Raw genomic sequence first — 19997 nt, forward strand, 5'->3', positions numbered from 1 at the left:
CTGCTTTTGAATTCCCTTTGCTTCGGAGAGGAGGAACAAACCCTCTGACACACCTGAGCTGAGTCTCTGGGGTTGTGCGGATTCGGCATCCTGATGAGTTGGCAGGAGCGCTCTGCAGCCCCTCTCTGCAGCAGCGAACATGTCCCAAGGTGTTGGGGTACCACACAAGAAGGAAAAGTGGGAAGGAATCGCTGCTGGGGAAGGGTGAAGTATCTGGGAGGGGGGTTGAGGGGGGGAGGGTTCAAAGGCAAATCTCCCTGCAGAACGCCTGCAAATGAACCTCCGTGAGCTCCGTGCCTTGTCCTTCCTCAGTGCCTGCCTGAAACACAATAAACCCGACATCAAAGGCAGGGAGCAGGGCTGGGTCTCCTTCCACTGTGTAATCTGGGTGCTTGGCGGCTGCCGGGCAGCGTGTGAACAGGATCACAGCCCCTGTCAGTCCCGTGGCCGGGGCCTGGCGTGCGTCACGCTCAGACACGCAGCCGGCCAGACGCGCGCCCGGGGAGCCCCAGCACGCTGGGCCTCTCCCTGCCGATGCTCAGGCTGCCAGGGTGTGGGGAGGCATGGGTGCTGGGGGGTGTTTGGGGGCAGATTTAGGGTTTCTCTGCTGTTCCAAAGCAGAAGGAGGTCTCACTCAGTGGCTGGACCTGGGTGGGTAAGTGAAAGCCAGTGCCAGCCAGGGCAGCCAGGCTGGGGAAGGGGCTGGAGGGCAAATCCTCTGAGGAGCAGCTGAGGGAGCTGGGGGTGTTCAGCCTGGAGAAGAGGAGGCTGAGGAGAGACCTTATCCCCACCTACAGCTACCTGAAGGGAGGATGTAGAGAGGTGGGCGATGGTCTCTTCAGCCAGGGGACAGGAGATGGGACAAGGGGCAATGGGCTCAACCTGCACCAGGGCAGGGTCAGATGTTAGAAAAAAATGTTTTACTGAAAGAGCTGTTGGTCTGGCACAGGCTGCCCAGGGAGGGGGTTGAGTCACCTTCCCTGGATGTGGTACTTAGAGATATGGGTTAGCATAGGACTTCAACGGTTGGACTTGATGATCTTAAAGGTCTTTTCCAACCCTGTGATTCTGTGTGTCCTCATGGCTCCTGCACAAGGAGCTGTATCACCCTAAAAGCTGCTTCCCCAGAAATTTCCAAGGATGTGGGGTTGTGTTTAGGCTGTGATACCTGCAGTCTGAGGATTAAGTGTCCCCAGGCATGCCACTGAGCTTCCTGCTGTTGGCTTTGGTGTCAGGGTTCAGCTCCATGCTGGCTGGGTTGGGGTGTTGTGTTTATTCAGCACCATGCACGACTGCAGCAAGAGCTCTGAACAGGGAAACACAGATGTGCTCAAACAGCTCGGTTCTGTGGCTTAGCCCGTGTTTATGTGGAATATATAGGTTTGAAAAATGCCTGGTCTCTCCTTTTTGGTGGATTTTTTTAACTTAGCTTGCTGGTGCCTCCTGCCCCCTTTCTAATACAACAGGGGAGATGGAGACAGGTTTGAGTTAGTGCCTCTGGAACAAGTCCCATCCTTCCTCCATTGTTCTCTCCTTCCTGGCACTGCTCTGTCAGCTGCACTGGTCACAAACTGAGGCTGAAGGTACCAACCAGGTGTCTGAGCTGCACTCAGAAGGGGCTCAGCCCCCCAGCCTGCTCCTTGCTCGGACAGAACACCATCCTACAGAGCTCCTCAGGGACATCCCTGACCTGGGAGGAACCAGTTTGTGGTTCAAACATCAGGGAACTTCCAACCAGGAGTGGAGATGGGAGCTGCATAGATGGTGAGGTAGAAGGAGTTGCTTTTAATGTTGGCTTTATTTCCGTAATCACTGAGCAAATAACGCAGCCACGCCTGAGCAGGGACTGGCTGGGCAAGATGAGCAGGTCCCTGCTGCTGGAGCCAGAGCACAAATGAGTCAGCAGGTCAGAGGGATCAGTGTTCGGGCGCTGGCATCTCTGGGGTCTGTTCAAGGAACTGCCCAGGGGCTGCTTGGAGTGACTCTGCAGCAGGGCAGACCTGGTACCCCACTGTGATCCCCCCGGATTCCTGTGCCGCGGCGTCTTCTGGATGCCAGCCACGCTCTGCAGCAGTGGTGGCTTTGCTGTGCTGGTGGTCCCTCTGCATCGGTGGTAAAGCTCTCCAGGGACTGTGGCATCATGCTGTGATGAGCAGGGTGATGGGATGGGCCTTGACTGTTGTAAAGCAGCAAAGCTGTGGCGAGGCCCGTGATCCTGTGAGGGCTGATACCAGCCTGTGCCCCTTGTGGGGCATCGCTGTGTTGAGGGTTGGCTGTGGAGCCCTGGAGATGATTTTGTGCAGCTTGGAAGCAGAAAAGCCCTTCCTCTCTTCAGCCTTGCTCTTCACCATGGCTCCTTTCCACTGCTCCTGAGGGGATGCTCGTTTAGAGAGCTAAATAATTCCTTTCTCCCTGGGAAATAAATCCCACAGCAGATCAGATTCTGTCTGTTCATCTCTGTGGGTCAGCCAGCGAAGAGGAGCCGGCACATCCCAGCTGCTGGGGGGATAACTTTGGGATGTCACGCTTTTCCAGCACCTCCTTTGGTACTCAGATGTGAGCAGAGCTCTCTACAAAGTCTGGCTTCATGCATACATGTGGGTCTTCTGTGCTTTCCTCATTAAGCATCGAGTCCAGCAGTAGCCAGGATCACAGCCTGGCCCTGTGATGTCTCAGGGGGAGCTGGCAGTTCAGTCCCTTGCTCCCCGCTCTGCTGCGTGGGCACGTAGCTGTCACCACACTCCCATTGCAAGTCTTGGGTACTGGTGAAGTCCTCAGCATTTACTGGACATGTCCTCTCTGATATAAAGAGCTTGACTGCTCTGAAGCAGTCATCAATAGAAAAAATCCCACCCCCAAACCAAGACCACATCGTTTTCAGTGCTGTCACCCTTCGAATGAGCCCTGTAGCTGCTTTGGATGTTCTGTCTCAATGGCTAATGCCAAGCAGGGAGGGGAATAAACAAGCAAACAGAGTGACAAGGAAAAAGTAAAGCCCTGTAAGGGGGGTGGTGGTGGAAAGCAATGTGTCTAGAAGACAACTCAAGGGCAGCCAGTGATGGGCAAGAGAAATCCTGCCACTTCCAGTCATATCAGGGGAGAGGAAAGCCATGCAGACGTTGTGTTACCATCCTTAAATTACTCAGGTTAGGGCAAATTATGACAGCTGTGCTCATGATGTGTGTGAGCACGGGCAAAGAGCTGAGGAGGGCTCTGGCTTCTCCTGGCAGAGTGTGCAGGCTGTGGGCAGCAGGCGAGGTGAAGGGAGGAGTGGCTGCTGTGTGGACTGTGTCACTCGCCCTGTCCTGCAGCAGCACAGCCATGGGGTGGGTGGGGGGGTTGTGTTACCAGCTTGAAGGATGAGTGGGAAGAGCGTTTGTCAGCCCACCACCTGCATCCCGAGTGGGATGCTCACCTTCTTGGGGTGGAAAGCTTGAACCAGGGCTTGAACACTTCTTGAACACTTCTCCCCTAAGTGAGATCCCTCCCTGGGGAGGAAGACCCCTGTAATGCAGCAGCCTGCTTTGGAAAATCACCCATTTCTGGGCAAATTCAGGCTCTGTTCCTTTTTTTTTTTTATTAGGAGAGTCAGAATAAAATCCACTGTGATTCACTCCTGGGATGGTGAAAGTGAGCTGGGAAAGACATGAGCAACTACTTAATCCCCTTCCCATAGCTCCCAGGCAGCCAGATACCAGAGCTAATCACTGCTCCCAGGCTGGGATGGTGAGCAGGGATGCTGGGCTCTGTCACAGCCTGGCAGCAGCTGGGATGCGTGCAAGGGATGTCTGGAGGAAAGAGAGACCCTGTGAGCTGGGAAAGGTGCAGGAGATGTGGGGGTGGGAGCAGATTTCCTAAGACTTCCCGGTAACTCAAGCCATGGCTGCTGTGTATGCACAGCATGGAGTGGCCAGTGACCCAGCAGCACCGGGTCCTGCATGAACAGTCATTCCCTGGATGAAGAGGTTTGCAGGGGGTCACCTGGCAGGGCAGAACGGGGGAGTCAGGAAAGAGGAGGGTGCTCCATCGGTGGGCAGCAGAAGGAAAAACCTGGGATGCAGAGAGAGGGAAAGAGTCACGGGACTCTGAATGGGAAGCTGAAGCAGCCAGCCAGCAACTGCTGTGTGAGCCCCAGATCTGACTTGCTGGGGAGGGGGGTGAGGGGGGGAAGCCTCCACTATCACATGCAAACAATTTAGTTGGAGAAACATGATTTTACTGCCTGCCGAGTGCTTTTCCAAATGGGACCTGGAGCTTTCACACACTTCTCTGCCTCTCCTGCATTCTCTTATTCCTCAGAGGCAGAAGGATTTTTATCTTCATCCAGCATTTACCAAAAAAAACCCAAACCCATAAACCCAGCTGCCTTAAAAAATAAAGCCCCTTTCCTAGTCTATGCTAATAATTTACTATTATTCCAGGTTTTATTACGAGCTCTTTCAAGGGCTGCCCAGAGCCCCATCCGTAAATAGCACATAACTCAGGCCATGAGGATTTCCTCCCCGGTGGGACTTTTAATGTCTAAACCAGAGGTGTCAAACAAGCAGCTCAAAGACCCGTCGTGGCCCTGGAGAGTTCTACATCTGGACTGTATCTCAGTGCTTAACACATTAGCTTTTGCCCCAAGCAGCTCCGGATTTCCCTCGTCAGTCTGCGCTGAGCCCGAGTTAGTTTGATTTAAGAGGCTGAGCACTCAAAGGAGGAGAGAAGGTACCTGCTGAAACGTTCAAAGAGCTGCCCTGAAGGCTCCCAGGGTTTTGGAGCAGGGTGCAGGCACGTATCTCCCCTGAAGCCATGTGCATTGCACCCCGACCTGCTTGGAGGGAGGAAGGGCTCCCTGTGCCAGGGGCTGGTCCCACACACCATCCATCCCTTCCTGCACCATCCATCCCTTCCTGCACCATCCATCCCTTCCTGCACCATCCATCCCTTCCTTCTCCGTGTGTGCTCCAGGGCTGAGGCTGCCCTTGGAACATGATCCCTGTGGCTGGCAGAGGGTGACTCTGCCATCCCAGCTGTGTGGGCAGGGAGCAGGCAGGAGGGAGAGGAGGGGTAGCCCCTCTGTCCTGCCCTGGGACAGGGAGCACCGGTGGCTCAGTGGCCTCCTTTCCTCTTGCAGGAGGTGGAGTGTGGCCTCAGAGGGGCAACTTGGGAGTCTCTGAGTCTCTTCCTGCCTCCTCCATTGCCTTTGTGGGTGACACCACCTCATTTTCTTTTCTGCCTTCTCTCTTGCTCGGTCTCAGGCCTGTCCTCTTCCCCTGTTCCCATAGTCTCTGGCACAGGAAGGCTCCAATCTCAGCTGGGCCATTGGCGTCCAACAGTGCAAGGAAGGGAAAGGCTCAAGTGCCGTTCGCTCCCAGAGATGGAGACTGTGCTGCAGCCCTCTGCCTGCTGCAGAGGTGCCTGTCACTAGGAATAAAAGCTGGTTTAACGTTTTGGGACCAGTTCCTTTCTTGGTTAGAGCACTCTTTAGCTTGTCCAATCCAGTCCCAAACTGGGCAGCTGGTCTGGAATGACAATGAAAAGGGTGCTGGGGCACTTTTGATCAGGGCCCAGCCCAAACTGGATGCTCAGCCTTAGGATTTGCCCCCACGCTGGCTTCTTTGCAATGCAAAGATCAGGCTTAGGGGACAAAAGAGAAACTCCATTTCAGCATGGGGGGTTATTTTCTGTCCTAACTCCTTTTGATGCATTAAATCCGTGGCCTGGACCCGCCTGAAGTGTGGTATTTCATGAGACCACAGCAGTGTCATCATACTGGGTCAGGGTAGAGGATGGGCATTTGGTTGTAGCAGCCTGACCTCACACAGTCCCTGCAGAAGGAGACTGGGGTGCTCAGCACCAGCCAGCATCTGGCTCATCCCTTGGGGAGGGCGCTCCCGGTCTCGCTGTGGCGTGGTCCCAAATGCCGGTGTGGTGTGGATGGGTTCACCCATCACCGAGGGACCGGGGAGAGCGCCCAGCCATCCCATACACCCCGAGGAGGCCTGGTGCCTTTTCCCCTCTTCCCTTGGGGGTTTCCATCTCCACCCCCGTGCGCTGGGGGAAGCCAGCCCAGACAAACCATCCTGCGCCTCTTCCGCGCAGCACCTGCTGCCGTTCTGGAGCGCTTCTGCCCCGGATGCCTCCACGTGAGGTCCGGGTGGATCCTGTTAGACTACCCAGCAGCAGGCAGGAAGGGCAGACAGCTGCCAGCGCCAGGTCTGCTGCCAGCTCCAGGTCTGCAAACTCCCCAGCGACTCGGCTGCCTTTCATCCCCGGATGCTCCCTCACTTCCCTCCCCTCCCCGTGCTCCTCCTCGCCTGCCTGCAGCAGGTTGATAGGCGAAACCTGCTGCTCCCGTGTAAGTGCTGTAATGACATTAACAATCTGCCACCGGCAAGTTTCCAGCGCGAGGCGAGCGGCCTCCGCTCCGAGCCTGCAGTCTTGGCAGGCTGACACTTTCCCATGCCTTCTGCCCTCTGTCAGCGGGGAGGTGGGCCACTCCCAGCCTGACAGCTCCGACAGGATACCTTCACAATGACTGAAATAATAGGCCGGGCGATGGGAAAATGAGGCCAAGAGAACCCAAGGGTGAGTTACAAGATGAATAACTTCCCCGAAGCCAGGTCCCAGAGCATGCCTTGGCCTGCTGTTGATTCACCAGCTGACTTCCCCTCCTTCGCCTTGCTCCACCGCCCTCCGCTCCCCTTCCCCGGGGGACAGACCTGTCTGGATTCCGTCACTCGCCTAAAATAACCGGGAGGGTTCAGGGAGGAGAGGAAGAGGCAGCGGAGGGGACGGGTGCAGAGGAGCACAGAGCCCTGCAGAGCCTCCGCCCTGGGGGGCTGAAGAAACGGGGTGGGACTTTCACCAGTGAGGACGATGCCAGCAAGGATTGCAGAAGCTGCATCCTGGGCCTGTCCTTTCTTTGGCCTTACGCTCCCCTGCTTTCACCTAAGGCTTCAGATGGAGTCCCTGAGCCGTGCTTGCTCGGGTACCAGCTCTGGTGCTGTAGTTTCTGTGTGTCTGAATTACATGCTCTCCGAACTGAGAACCCCCAGCCAGGCTCCAGCCCCAGGCAGCGCACTGGGAGCTGCTGGCAGAGGTGAAGAGGCAAAGAAACGCAGGGCAAAGAGGGCAGCACCTCACCAAATGCCAAAGTCGGTGTGGGAGCAGGAGGGTTCCCTGCCCTCCCACCCTGCAGAGAGATGGCTGCTTCAGTTTTCTAGGAAGCAGCCAGTCCCGGGGCTAAGCAGGGAGATTAGGAGACAGCTCATTATCGGGTGAGTGACACGAGGAGCCCTGCGTACCCACAGCAGCCTGCAGTGTCAGCACAGGCCTGGCTCACAGCGGCACCAGGCAGGTGCTCGTCTGCCTGCCACCTCCAGCACTTGGACTTCCCACCAGGTTCCTATTAGCAGCGAAACAGCCCTAAGAGAAAGCTTAACCCTCCCCAGCAGGTAATCGGTCCGGCGTTGCGGCCAGGTGCTCTGCCCACCACACCTTCCGGCTCCCTCCTCGCCCTGGGTTTTAAAATGCACCAGGGCTGCGTCCAGCTGGAGCTGAGTCCTGTTCCTACCCACATTCCATATTCTGCAATTCGTACACACGTCAATCAAAGCTGTTGTTAGCCATAGCTGTCACGTCAGGTCCACGTCTAGCAGCACGAGTGATTGACAGCCAAGTTTGTTATCTGCGGATGTGTCATCCCATCCAGCACCCAGTGCTGGAGTGCTGCCTGACAGGTCATCAGTGGGAGACTTCCATCATCCATATATTATGAGATGGTTCGAACAAATCATTTTCCAGCTCGTCTCCGACACACACGTTCCTCTGCATCCCTGGGATGCTGAGAGATAGGATTTGACAGCAGGAAGGGGGCGGAGGCCGATGGACCTTGGTCAGACAAATCCTGGAGGGTCAGCAAATAAAAACAGGCTGTATCCACTTCTGTCCTGACTCCTCTGAAGGAATTTGAGGCAGCAGGTTCACGAAGAAAGGGGAAGAAAAATCACTGCAGAGGAGCGGAACTCTGAGGGCCTTTTGTTAGCCCTACGATGCAGGGGCTGAGAAATGCTTCCACAGACTGAGAGAGCTGGGGAAGGGCTCTCTGATTTGGTTTCTTGCTCGCTTCTTTTCCACAAGAACCAGCCCAAACCCTCCTTTGCAAAGAGCTGGGTAGGAAAAGGCAGCGATAGATAGAGGGTGACCCTCACCTGTCAGCCAAAAGAAAGTCGGGATGCGGAATGGGAGTCTGTGTTACCACTTAATTGCTTTCAGACACTGGTGCACTGGCCTTAGAAACCAGTGGAATGGAAAGACTCCAGTTAATCTTGATAAACTTCAGTGCAACGTGATCCCAAGGAGGATTTGTTGCGTTTCAGGACCCAGCGTTAGCGGGGCTGTTCACCTCTGAGAGCAGCTGCATGCCAAACAGGCTGAGAACTGGGGGATGAAGTCAGGAGCCAGTGTCTGCAATTAACATTTCAGGCAATAATACAGTGACTTTTCAATTAATTGTTTTAGGCTTTTGCTTGTTTCCCCCCTTCATATTATAAATATCACTTCATACAGGTTTAAGTGCTCTTAGACAAAAAGGTTGTTCCCCAATCAATATCTTTCGCAATTTTTTTTCTTCCCAAGAAGACCTTTTCTTCCCAGGGACCTTTGAAAATCCCTCTGTTTGGAATTAAAATGATATCTGAATTGTGGTAGAAAAGCTTCATGCCCTCTGGGGTAGAAATTACGTCCTCCACAGAGGCACAGCCACCAGCAGATTCATTGCCTGGAGTCAGTCAGGCTCAGGAAGAGTTGGATCTCAGGTCTCCTGCAAACTTTTCCATCCTTTTTATGGCACCAGCAGCTCCCAGCTGGATCTTGATTCTTGCTAAAGCCAGTGGAATTATTGCACTAACACATATCAGCCTCTTGCCCAGTACTGGGGACTTACCTCTGTCTGCATCCCTGTTTGGGTACTAAAGGGAAGTGACACCTCTATCTGGAGTTTTTTTGTGCCCCCAGGAATGGGATCAGCTCACCCAGGCATCGCTGGGAGCCAGCTGTGTGTCAGTTTGTGAACACAGAGGTCAGCTTATAACACCGAGTATCAAAGAGATGTTAAAGGCAAATCATAAAAATAGCTCCCCCCATCCCACACAACCCTTGTGTTTTGATTTCCTGGTTAGGAAACCCAAAAGTTTGTTTGGACTGTAATTAGTGAGGTTTAGAGTCACAACTCGCTCCTGACAACTTCAGTTGGCTCAGGGGGAGTTTAAACCCAGCAAACAGAGAATTAAACCCACAACTGGCTTGCTAATTCTGCACTTAAAAATAACACAAACACTCTGATCTGCTACATTTTGGAAGCTGCCAAATTCAGATACAGGGCTTTCCAGTGGGGCAGAGGACGGGGGGAGATGGAGGGAGGAAAATGGTATTTGACAGTTCTCCAAACACCAGGGAACACTAAATCAGGGTGAGTTTTGATTAGTGTATCTATTAGATAGGAGATTAGAGATGGATGAGTAGCTAGGTAGGTAAGTAGATGGACAGATAAAGAGACCAAGTCACAGAATGATGGGGATTGGAAGGAACCTCTGGAGATTGTCCAGTCCAACCCCCCTGCCAAAGCAGGATCACCTTGATCAGTCTGCACAAGACAGTGTCCAGGTGGGGTTTGAATGTCTCCAGAGATGGAGACTCCACAGCCTTTCCAGGCAGCCTGTCCCAGGGCTCTGCTGCCTTCCCAGTAAAGAAGTTCCTCCTCAGGGTTAGATGGAACTGCCTCTGGTCCAGTTTGTGCCCATCGCCTCTTGCCCTGTCCCTGGGCACCACTGAAAAAAGACTGACCCCCATCTCCCTGACCCCCTCAAGGATTTACCAGCACTGAGAAAACCCCCCTCAGCCTTCTCTCCAGGCTAAACAGCCCCAAGCCCCCTCTCTTCATCAGAGAGACGTCCCAGTCCCCTCATCACCTCCATAGCTCTTTGTTGTCCCCTCTCCAGTAGCTCCAGAGAGGGATGCACGCACACATTCCCAGCATTGGTATGCATTTACAGCCTGCTCCTTCTCCAGACCACACTCCTGCTCTGCAGAGCACACAGGGAGGGTTTCCTGGGTGGCACCAGGCCAGGGTGGACCTGCGGAGCAGCTGCCCTGATGCTCTTTGCTTGCAGGCAATGGCCTGTTTTGCATCCACACCAGACCTGCATCTTGCATTATGTAGGGTGTTTCCCCCTCTGGGCTGAGCCATCCTACCCTCCAAGGCCACATATAAAGAAAAGAAGCCCTAAAACCAAACCTTTCTCCTGTGTGTTTTTAACTAAGCACCCTCCTTGCAGGACCTACAGCCGTGGGAGCGGGTGGTGCTCCTCTGAGAGCAGACCTCCTCACACTAACACATGCTGTCAGCTGTTTTAACAGTCACAACCCGAATGGCAACAGGAGAAAGAGGGGGAAAAAAAAGGCTTCTAAAGGATGTGGCTGTGTCTCTTGTTAGTGAGCTGACCTTGTGCTTCCAGAATCACGTGTGTGCAAGGGGCAGAGTCGGCTTCAGCGCTCCCCTAGCCAGGGGCCAGGGCACTTCAAGACGTGTAAACGCGCTGGGGCTGAAGGATGGTGCACTGTGGCAGGAGGGAGAAAGACCGTGAGGTCCACAGCACGGGTGACATTGGTAGGTGACACAACCTCCAGCCAGGATCCTTCCTAACAGCTCCCTCCAGTCGAGCCGGGTCGCTCTGAGGCGGTTGAATTTACCCTCCTCGCAGCCAGGTCACTGCACTTTGGTCCCCACTAAAAATAACCAGGCAATGGATGTGTCTCAGTTGGTGTCATCCCAGAGCTGTTGTGTACACTTCTGCACCGCTGCCATCGCTCCAAAGTCGTTAGGCCAAGAAAGCAATGCAGCTTCTGATGGTCAGTGGTGAGGGAAAGGTAATTCCCACCTGGACTTGGAGTGGAAAAGGCTGTTTCACAAAGCACAACGTGCTAAGAAATGACTTGCTGGCTCTGGCTGTTCTTCACATCCTCTCTAATTTCTTGGGGTGGCAGTGCCTTGCAGAGCAGGGCCCTATTCCTTGGCTGGAGGACACCAACATACTGTGCACAGGTAACAGCAGCAGTGTCACTGCCCTTTGCTATTGGCCTCTGGATTTGTTCCACCTTCTCACCTCCTCATCTCCTGCCCGAGGACCTCGGGTGCAGAGGGGCTGGAAGATGTAAGAGGAGACCCTACAGCACCTGAGCAGCCTTCAGGGCATCCTTCCCTGCGTGGCATCAGTGCAGCACCAAGCAAGCAGAGTGCCAGGAGCAGTGAGGGAAGGAGGTTGGAGGGGACATGGATGGGGAATGGCAAGGATGCAAAGCACCCATCTTCTGACTGGATCTGGGTGGGTCTCACACTGCTGCTCATGTGAAACATACAGCCAGCACATCTCAGTGTGCCAGGACTTCATGATTCACAAAGAACAGGTGGCACTTTGGTGTCATTCTTGTCCTCCAAGGGAACAGGCTCTAAACCCAGCTACATCAACCACAGGATCCGAATCTGACCCCCTCTCTCCATACTGATGCTTCTTTGTTTTCCCAGAGAAAACCCATGCCCTGGCAATGGCCCTTTGTGAGCAGAGTGCTTCATGCTTGGTTTATCTTCCCCAGATTTGAGGGTTGGGGGGTGGGGGGGAAGAGAACAAAATCTCTACACATGTAAACAGCCTTAATGAGAAAAACTATAAACCAAGCTCTGCCTGCTTTCAGAAACAGAGTTAAATACAGCTCCTCAATGCTGCTAATTGATTGTAGCTGTCTGGGGAAAGCTTTTGCCTTCACACCATCCCACCCACGCTGCTCAACGGCTCCTCACCTGCCCCTGCCTCTCCATAAGGCCTGGGGAATGGGTACCAGGGCCCCTGCACTCAATGTTTGTCAGCTGTTGCAGCACCCAAACGCTGTCAGGGAAACACGGGCTGCTCAGAGACCCTGACTTGGGCCTTCCTTGCACCTATGTGGCTTCTCATGCCTTCTTTCCATCTGCCACACTCTATTTTTAGGTTTTGGCCTTGAAATTTCTCTCTTTATCTATTTTTTTTCTTCTTTTTTTTTTTCTTTAAGCACAAGTCTGTTTACAAATATTTGCCTCTGAAAAGTTCTGCTGCTCAAACAGGCAGGAAGAGGGAAAAAAAAAACCCCCACCACACTCATCTCATCATCTCATCTCTGCATGGACAACACATACACCCAGGTGGGTAGGATCTTACAAGCAGCCAGAAAGGCTGTGTTCATGAGGGAAAGGATGGCTCCTTTCTGCACGTCCAGGAGACAGGCATCTCTTGGAAAGAGCTGTCTGCTAATAGCTCAGAAAATAAAGTGCAAAGGTGGAGGTGGGTTCCTTGCTCTCTGAGGCAGTGAGGAATGACCAGTGGATGTGTGGTCAATCGTGGGGGTTTATTTTTTACTATGTGTGAACAAGAGGGTAGTTATTGGTAGAAAATGACTGTAGAATGTATTTCCCCCTCTATGCTGCTCTGGTCAGGCTCCACCTGGAGTGTTGTGTCCAGTGCTGGGCTCCCTGGGATAAAAGACAGGGATCTCCTGGAGAGAGTCCAGCGGAGGGACGTGGAGATGATCAAGGACCTGGAGCATCTCCACTGTGAGGAAAGGCTGAGTGAGCTGGGGCTGTTCAGCCTGGAGAAAAGGAGACTGAGAGGGGATCTGATCAGTGTTTATCAATATCTGAAGGGTGGGACACAGAGGGACATGGGCAGCCTCTGCTCAGTGTCTGTGGGGACAGGACAAGGGGTGATGGGCTCAAGTTGGAGCACAGGGAGTTCCTCACCAATCTGGGGAAGAACTTCTTCCCAGTGAGGGTGAGGGAGCCCTGGGACAGGCTGCCCAGGGGCTGTGGAGTCTCCTTCTCCGGAGAGATTGCAGCCCCATCTGGACACAGACCCGTGTGACCTGTCCTAGGGACCCTGCTTGGGCAGGGTTTGGACCTGATAATCTCTGGAGATCCCTTCCAACCCCTACGATTCTGTGACTCTGTGGTATCTATTGTGCTTCTAATCACCCCCCTGGAATTATAAACATCCTGCTGTACAGCGACAGGGAGATAACTGGCCCCACATCAGCTGCTGGGATAGAGAGGGAGATGCAATTACCTTATTATCAATCAATGTGGTCAGACATAGGAAACATCCTTCTGCTCACAGGGACCGGAGTGGGAAGGGGAGCGGTGCAGAGGCGCGTGCGTGCCGATGGGGTGTGCAGGCTCCTGGCTGGTGGGTTACACAATGGATGAGCCTTCAGTGCTTTCAGTGCATGTGGGATCGGGCTTGTCTGTTGCACAAGAGCCGTGCCATGGCCATACAGGAGTGATTTATCTCTGGGTAATATGATGGGCTCTTGAGTCGCAATGAAAACCCCTTTCCTTAACAATAGTTGGGGGTAACCTTATAATAACCTCCTCCACCTTCCCCAGAGAAATGCTTCAGCCAGATAAAGGAATTTGTTATCCACACAGAAACATCTGCCCCCTTCCTCTGAAAGGACCAGCTTAGAGTGACAGTTACCCTTTCCACACCGCTCTGCATCGCTTTTTTAAAACAACAGCAGTATCAGGCTTGGGTGGAGATGCTGTTGTTGGGGGTGGGTGTTAATTTATTATTATTTTTATCTTTTTTTTTTTACCTACCGGCTTTGGTTGTGGAGGGATCACCTGAGCTGGATTTGCAGAGCTGGGTTTTTATTTCATAATGATGGATGTGCTGGTTAAATGTAATGGAAGAGGCAAGATAGCAGAGCAGAAATTTGGCGCCAAGTGCCCTGCTTTGAAAGAGCCTGCATTCCAGCCTGCCTAAGAGGGGCTAAATGGAAAGATCTGATTAAGCGTCTCAGTGTTGTGACCCTGACCTCAAAGAACACGCCGATTCTCTGGAGGAACTTCATTTCAATTAATCAACTTAACAGCCTGAGTAAATCTGGCTGCATCCATTGAGCCAGGAGAACTGCTCCCTCTCCTCGGAGGGGCTGGGGGATGCACGACCCGAAAGGATGAGGAGGGGTGTTGCTGGTATGCCTGCCCTGCCTGCCCTGCCTGCCCTGGCTTGAGGGAGCCAGGGATTGCCAGGGTCTCCCTCTCCATGACAGGCAGCAGGCTGGCTGTGGAATAATGGGGAGATGATCCCCGGAGCCCCCCAACCCCCCCGTAACACCACACAGCAATTGGCCTCCTTCCAGTGGGGCTGGGGATGGGGCGGGATGGGGTGGGATGGGATGGGGGGGCTAGACCCCATGCAGAAAGGAAGGGGTGGGCAGCTTCCACCCCTCCACCCCGTGGGCCATGCCCCCCTCACCCCCAGCTTCTCCTGTGATGCCCCGGTGCCCATCCTGCCCAGCGCTGGGTGCTGCACCTCTGCCTCCTGGGCAGGGAAGGGGAACAGTGAAGCAGCAGCAGCAGCAGAGCGGGAGGTGGAACCATAGTCAGAGGAGGTAGACAGTGAGGAAGCAGCTGCAAGAGACAGGGAGTGGAGTGCAGGGAGGAGGATAACCCAAAAACCCCTTTCTTCTCTGGGGAACCTGCACACAGAAGGATGAAAGGCACCAGGGTAGGAGATGGGAAGGGGAAAAGACTTCAGCCAGAGCCCCTGGTGCTTTTCCTGGGTGGTTCTTTGCCAGCTGGTGACCTGGGCCAGCCCAGAAGCTGGGATGGGCTTTGCTTCTTGCCTGGGGTCTTGCAGGAGGCTCTCTCCTTGCACCCAACAGGGGATGTCTGCTGGGGCCACAGCACCATGGAGATGTGGCTGACCTAGTGCTAACCACAGTCACCGGGGTTTCCTGCTGGAACTGAATTCCCTGCTCCAGTTCTCCTCCTGCCAGCTCTGGAAACGGGCAGTTAACAGCTATCCCCCCTGGAAGAAGGCCGGGCTGTTGCAGTGAAATCCAGATGGGGGAGGCATCAGGGTCCAGCTGGGTTTCACCGCTGTCTTCCTCCCACCTCACCTTCCTCCACCACACCTACGTCATGCCATCACACCCAGGGACCTCTGGCTGCCCGCGCTCTGCCTCACCATTATCAGCTTGGCGCCGTGTCCATCCCTGTGGACTTTTACCTTTCAGCAGCGGCATACTTTGCTCTTTTACTGCACCTTTAAAGGCATAAGACCAAATTTAGCACAATCTGGAAAAGCACCTGTATAGAAAGCCTTGAAGGAGCATGGCAGCCACCCAGCTGTAGAGGAATACCTGGCAGAGGCAGCAGAGCGGTTGCAGGGGGTCTGGGTACAGCCCAAGGGCAGGCACAGCGATGGCACCCGAGTTGTGCATCTTCTGACGTGATCTGGAGTTAAGGGCAGCAGTGTCCCCTGCTGCAGAAGGATTTTGCAAGTCATAGAATCACAGTTGAAGGGGTTGGAAGGGGCCTCCAGAGCCCATGGGGTCCAACCCCCTGCCAAAGCAGGGTCCCTAGGACAGGGCACACAGGTCGGTGTCCAGACAGGGCTGGAATCTCTCCAGAGAAGGAGACTCCACACCCCCTGGGCAGCCTGTCCCAGGGCTCCCTCACCCTCACTGGGAAGTTCTTCCACATACTGGTGTGTAATTCAGATAACCATTGTTCAGATCCCCTCTCAGTCTCCTTTTCTCCAGGCTGAACTTTCCATGACCGAGGCACAGAGAAGCCTACGACTTGGCCAGAAAACCAAGGAGCAGGTGGTGGTGCTGGACACAGAAGTGGGGTGCTGAGCACGGGGAGGGGGCTCTGCTCCCTCAGTGCAGTGCTTCTCTGGAGGCTGTGGGGACAACAGTACCCTTCAGTACTGGCATCTCAGGGTCTCCCTTAAGAGGCAGAGCAGTGCCTGACTGCTTCCCTCGCGCTGGGAGATGAGCATCCCCAAGGAACACCACGGCGTGTGTCATGTTTGCACTGCTGCAATCAGTCAAAAACCCACTCAGAAAAGAGGGTGGGCTTTTTTTCCCCCCCACCCCCCTGTGCCTCAGCTCAGCTCTTTTGGCCCCAGTACCTTGTCAATAAAAAAAAATCTGCTGAATCTAGGGGTGATCTGGAGGGGACGGGGCAGGGAGGGACAGGTCCAGGGACACGGTGCTGCCCAGGGGAGGGCTACAGTTACACGCAGGCGACAGGCAGGCTTTCATCTGCTCTTCCAAGCCTTCTTCAGACAGAAGAGGAGGGGTGGTAGCTGGCTGTGGGGGATTGAGGAGAATTGCTGTAACATGATTTTATGTCTGCGATTGCATAACAAAACCTCCTGGGAACCTCCTGCTTCCAGCGGTGGCTGCTTGGGCGATGCAGGACTTTCAGCATCCACCCGGTGCCCACGCGTTGGTGCAGAGGGGTTTTTGGGGCTGGGTGGGTGTCAGGCTCCGAGCGGGCTGTGCTCCTGCCTCTAACCTCAGCTGCAACCTCAGGAAGGTGTAAGCAAGCCTCCAGAAGGGGATAATCTGCTTTATATACCCACTGACACGCACATCCACAGCGCCTTTGCTCTCACTGCAGCCCGGCTGCTGCCAGAACCAGACCTTGGAAGGTGAAAATCTGTTTCCAGTCCAAAGAAAAAAAAACCAAGCCATTCCCTAGGCCCATTGAATTAATTGGATGTTCTACAAACATCGCTCCCACCTAGCCCAGCCACTGGGAAAAACCCTGGGAGCCGGGGTGGGGGGAATCAGCTTTGCCTGTGGGGATCCCAGGGAGCAGAGCTGGGAAGAAGCCCAGCCCAGATGGGTTATACCTCTGGACGTGGCTTTGGCACGCACGATGTCATCCTGTTAGGCTGTGAGATTACCAGGAGAGCCCCAGCTCATACATGCGGAGCAGAGCACACAAAGCTTTCCCTTCCATCCCCCTGCATTCACTCCCCTCCTAATGGTCTTTCTCCCCGCGCCGCGGCCTTATTAATTGGTGACAATTGGAAGTGGTTAATTCTCTGTGTGTGAGGCTGCAATTGCTTCCACTTGGCCAGGATTCAAGTGCCGGGGGTGAGTCAGAATGGGTGGCAAAACTGTCTTTTCCTCAGTTCCCTTTGCTTGCTGGGGGGAGGTTAAAATAAAAAACAAAAAGCAGCAGCCACAACCCCGAGTTATTCTCTTTTATGGGGTAGGCATTGTGCGGCCAGGCAATTGAATTTACAACAGCATTGAGTATCAGAGTCTATCTGGCCCTGTCAATGAGAGTGGCGAGGGGAAAAAAAAAAGACACACATTAACCCTCAGCTCCCAGTTCCCAGGCGTTTCAATAGGGTTCCCAACTTCCCAAAGAGCCCGCTGCATACTCGATGAGACCCTTTATACCTTCTAATTACCCTCCCCACAATAGGGACAGACTCTCTTGGCTCTTTTGTAGGCGAGATAGTAACTTTTGAGCACACCACCCCCCCTGGATCCCTAGGGCAAGGTGGGAAGGAGCAGGAGCCCAGGAGCTTTCCGGGCCAGCAGCGTATCCTCAGGTGCCAGGAAGAGGTTTTGGGGTGTTTTTACTCCTAGGAACCTGTTTCTTCTTGCAGAGCTCTCTGGAGACATTTAACACTGCCAGTCTTCCCTCTTAACCCCATCACCTTCCCCCCACAATTCTTCCCCCCCCCCCCCCCCCCCCCAGGAATCCCTTCCCTTACTCAAAGCCATAAAGTTCACTCTTACTTTAAGGGGGTTGCACACCCAGGATGAGCTCAGCCCTGCCCCCTCTCACCCCACAAAACAAAAGGAAGGGGAAGGGGAGGGAAGAAAAAAAAAGTTAAAATCTATTTCAAAGAGTTTATTTATTTAAACACCTGTATTTTTTTTTCCTTTTTTTCCTTTTTTTTGGAAGCCTCCAACACAGGCACACACACACACACAGACAAACTCGATACAAACAACTTTGGCATTATACTTTTGAATATTTGTTACAAAACTATTTCTCATTTATTTTATTTTTTTTTTTTAAAAAAAGTATCTCAAATAAAGGCATTTTTTTAAGGAGTAAAAATACAAGTCGAGATCCCAACCTCTGAAAATAATAAATAGCACGTTCGTAGCGAGGTCCTTTTCTCCTTCCTGGTTAAATCTGCTGTAAAAAACACCCCCAAACGTAACAGGGCTCCATAGAACGGAGCCAACAGAAGAGTTCTGGTTGGTTTTTTTTTTGGGGTGGCGGGGGGGAATGTTTTTAGGCGAGTCACCAAGGCCTCCAGACGGATTCACTGCGCTCTCCGATGGGACTTCCCGCTTGGGACGCTGGCACAATGCTGCCCCCAAATGATGTCAAGCCCTGTACCGGGGATGCCGATGGGGTGGCAGCCGCGTTCCCCGACCCGCCGCCGGTGGACACCGGGACGTTGGCGTTGGCATAGAGGGGGATAACCGGTCCGGAGCTGGGAGGAAAGGCCGGGTTCGGGATGAGGAAAGCAAACTGGCCGTCGGTGGCAGGGACGAGCTGGAAGCCCCCGTAGACCTTGGGGGACAGGGCTTCCGCGGGGTTCAGTTTGCAGGGCACGGGGCCGGGGGCTGCGGGGGGGAGCTGGACGTGCAGGGGTTGCTGCGCCAGATGTGCGGGCTGGCCGGCCGGCGGGGGGGGCGGCGGGTAGTTCATGGCCACGATCTGACCCAGGCAAGCGGAGAGGTGGCTGAGGAGGCGGGTGCGGACGTCGGTGTTGACCCCTTCGCAGGTGGACAGGAACCGCGTCACCTCGTTCATGCACTCGTTGAATCCAGCCCGGTACTTGCCGAGGACGGTGGGGTCGGCGCTGAGAGCAGCTGAGGGGGGGCGGGGGGGGAAAGGGGGTGGGCAGAGGCAGGTGAGCATCGCGTCAGGTCAGGAGAGCGGTCCCCAGACCCCGGTGTGGTGCTCTCACCCCCTATAACACCCCCAACCTCATCACCCTCCCACCCCATCACACCCCCACAACCTCAACACCCCCCTATCCCATCACCCCCCCCAACCCTTTCCCCCCCCAAGCCCCATCATCCCCCCCCCACGTCCCCATCACCCCCCCTCCTCCCCCGCCCGGACGGGACCCTCTTACCCGTCATCTGCGCTCGCTGCAGGTTCCGCAAGTGCTTGACGGTCATCTCCAGGATGTCCGCCTTCTCCAGCTTGGAGTGCCGGGAGCTCTGCGGGACGAGAGCGGCACCGTCAGGGCCGCCCGCGGCTGGCACGATCCCCGCACACTCCCCACCCCCATCCCCGCACACACCCCCCATCCCCGCACACACCCCCCATCCCCGCACACACCCCCCATCCCCGCACACACCCCCCATCCCCGCACACACCCCCCATCCCCGCTTACATCCTTCTTCAGCGCGTCCAGGATGAGGGTCTTCAGCTGCCCCAGGCTCTCGTTGATCCGCGCCCGGCGCCGCTTCTCCATGATGGGCTTGGAGGACTGCGGGGGAAGAGCGGAGCCGCTGAGTCCCCCCGCCGGCCCGGTTGCCCGGTTCCCCCCACCCCTCCCAACACCCGCTCCACCCCCGGCACCGACCTCAGCACGGCCGCGGGTTCGCCGCCATCCAGCGCCTCCGCCGTTGCTCCCCGACCGGCACCCGCCATTTACCTTCCGGTGCTCGCTGGCGCTCCGGGGCTTGTCCGGCGTGTGGCTGGCGCTGGCCGGCGCCCCGGCGATGGGCGAGGCGGTGGGTTTCTCCGCGCCCGTGTCTGCGGGCATGGCGCGGCGGCGGCTGCTGCGGCGGCGGGGCGCGTGCGGCGGCGGGCGCGGGGCGCGTGCGGCGGCGGCGCGGCGGGACCAGCGGTAGCGGCTGCCGGCGCCTCGCGCCTTTATACCCGGCGGCGGCTCCCCATTCGTGTGAAACCGCCGCCGCGGCCGTTCCCACACTCCCGGCGGCCAATCGGAACGCGAGCCGGGGCCGGCCGCCGGGCTGAGGGCGTTGCGATTGGCCGGCGACACGCCGCCTGTCCGTCACCCGCGCGCCAACCCGCCCCGCGCCTGGCGCCCGCCGAGAGCGCGGCCACGTGGGGGAGGACGCGGGGAGGGAGAAGTGGGGCGGGGGGGGGGGGAGTAGAAGCGGGCGGG

General features: G+C 55.3%; 1 protein-coding gene across 1 annotated transcript; it reads right to left on the reverse strand.

The window, feature by feature from the left end:
* Nucleotides 1–17728: 17728 nt before the first annotated feature.
* Nucleotides 17729–19700, reverse strand: HES4 (hes family bHLH transcription factor 4). The gene is made up of 4 exons (XM_084274648.1): nucleotides 19521–19700; nucleotides 19257–19352; nucleotides 18993–19080; nucleotides 17729–18723 (listed from the first exon to the last, which is right to left on the reverse strand). Exons 1-4 carry the CDS (start codon nucleotides 19629–19631, stop codon nucleotides 18146–18148), a joined length of 873 nt encoding a protein of 290 aa, XP_084130774.1. The 5' UTR covers nucleotides 19632–19700; the 3' UTR covers nucleotides 17729–18145.
* Nucleotides 19701–19997: the final 297 nt, after the last annotated feature.

Source organism: Gallinula chloropus (genome assembly GCF_964237585.1).
Source record: "Gallinula chloropus genome assembly, chromosome: 23".
Lineage (NCBI taxonomy): Eukaryota > Metazoa > Chordata > Aves > Gruiformes > Rallidae > Gallinula > Gallinula chloropus.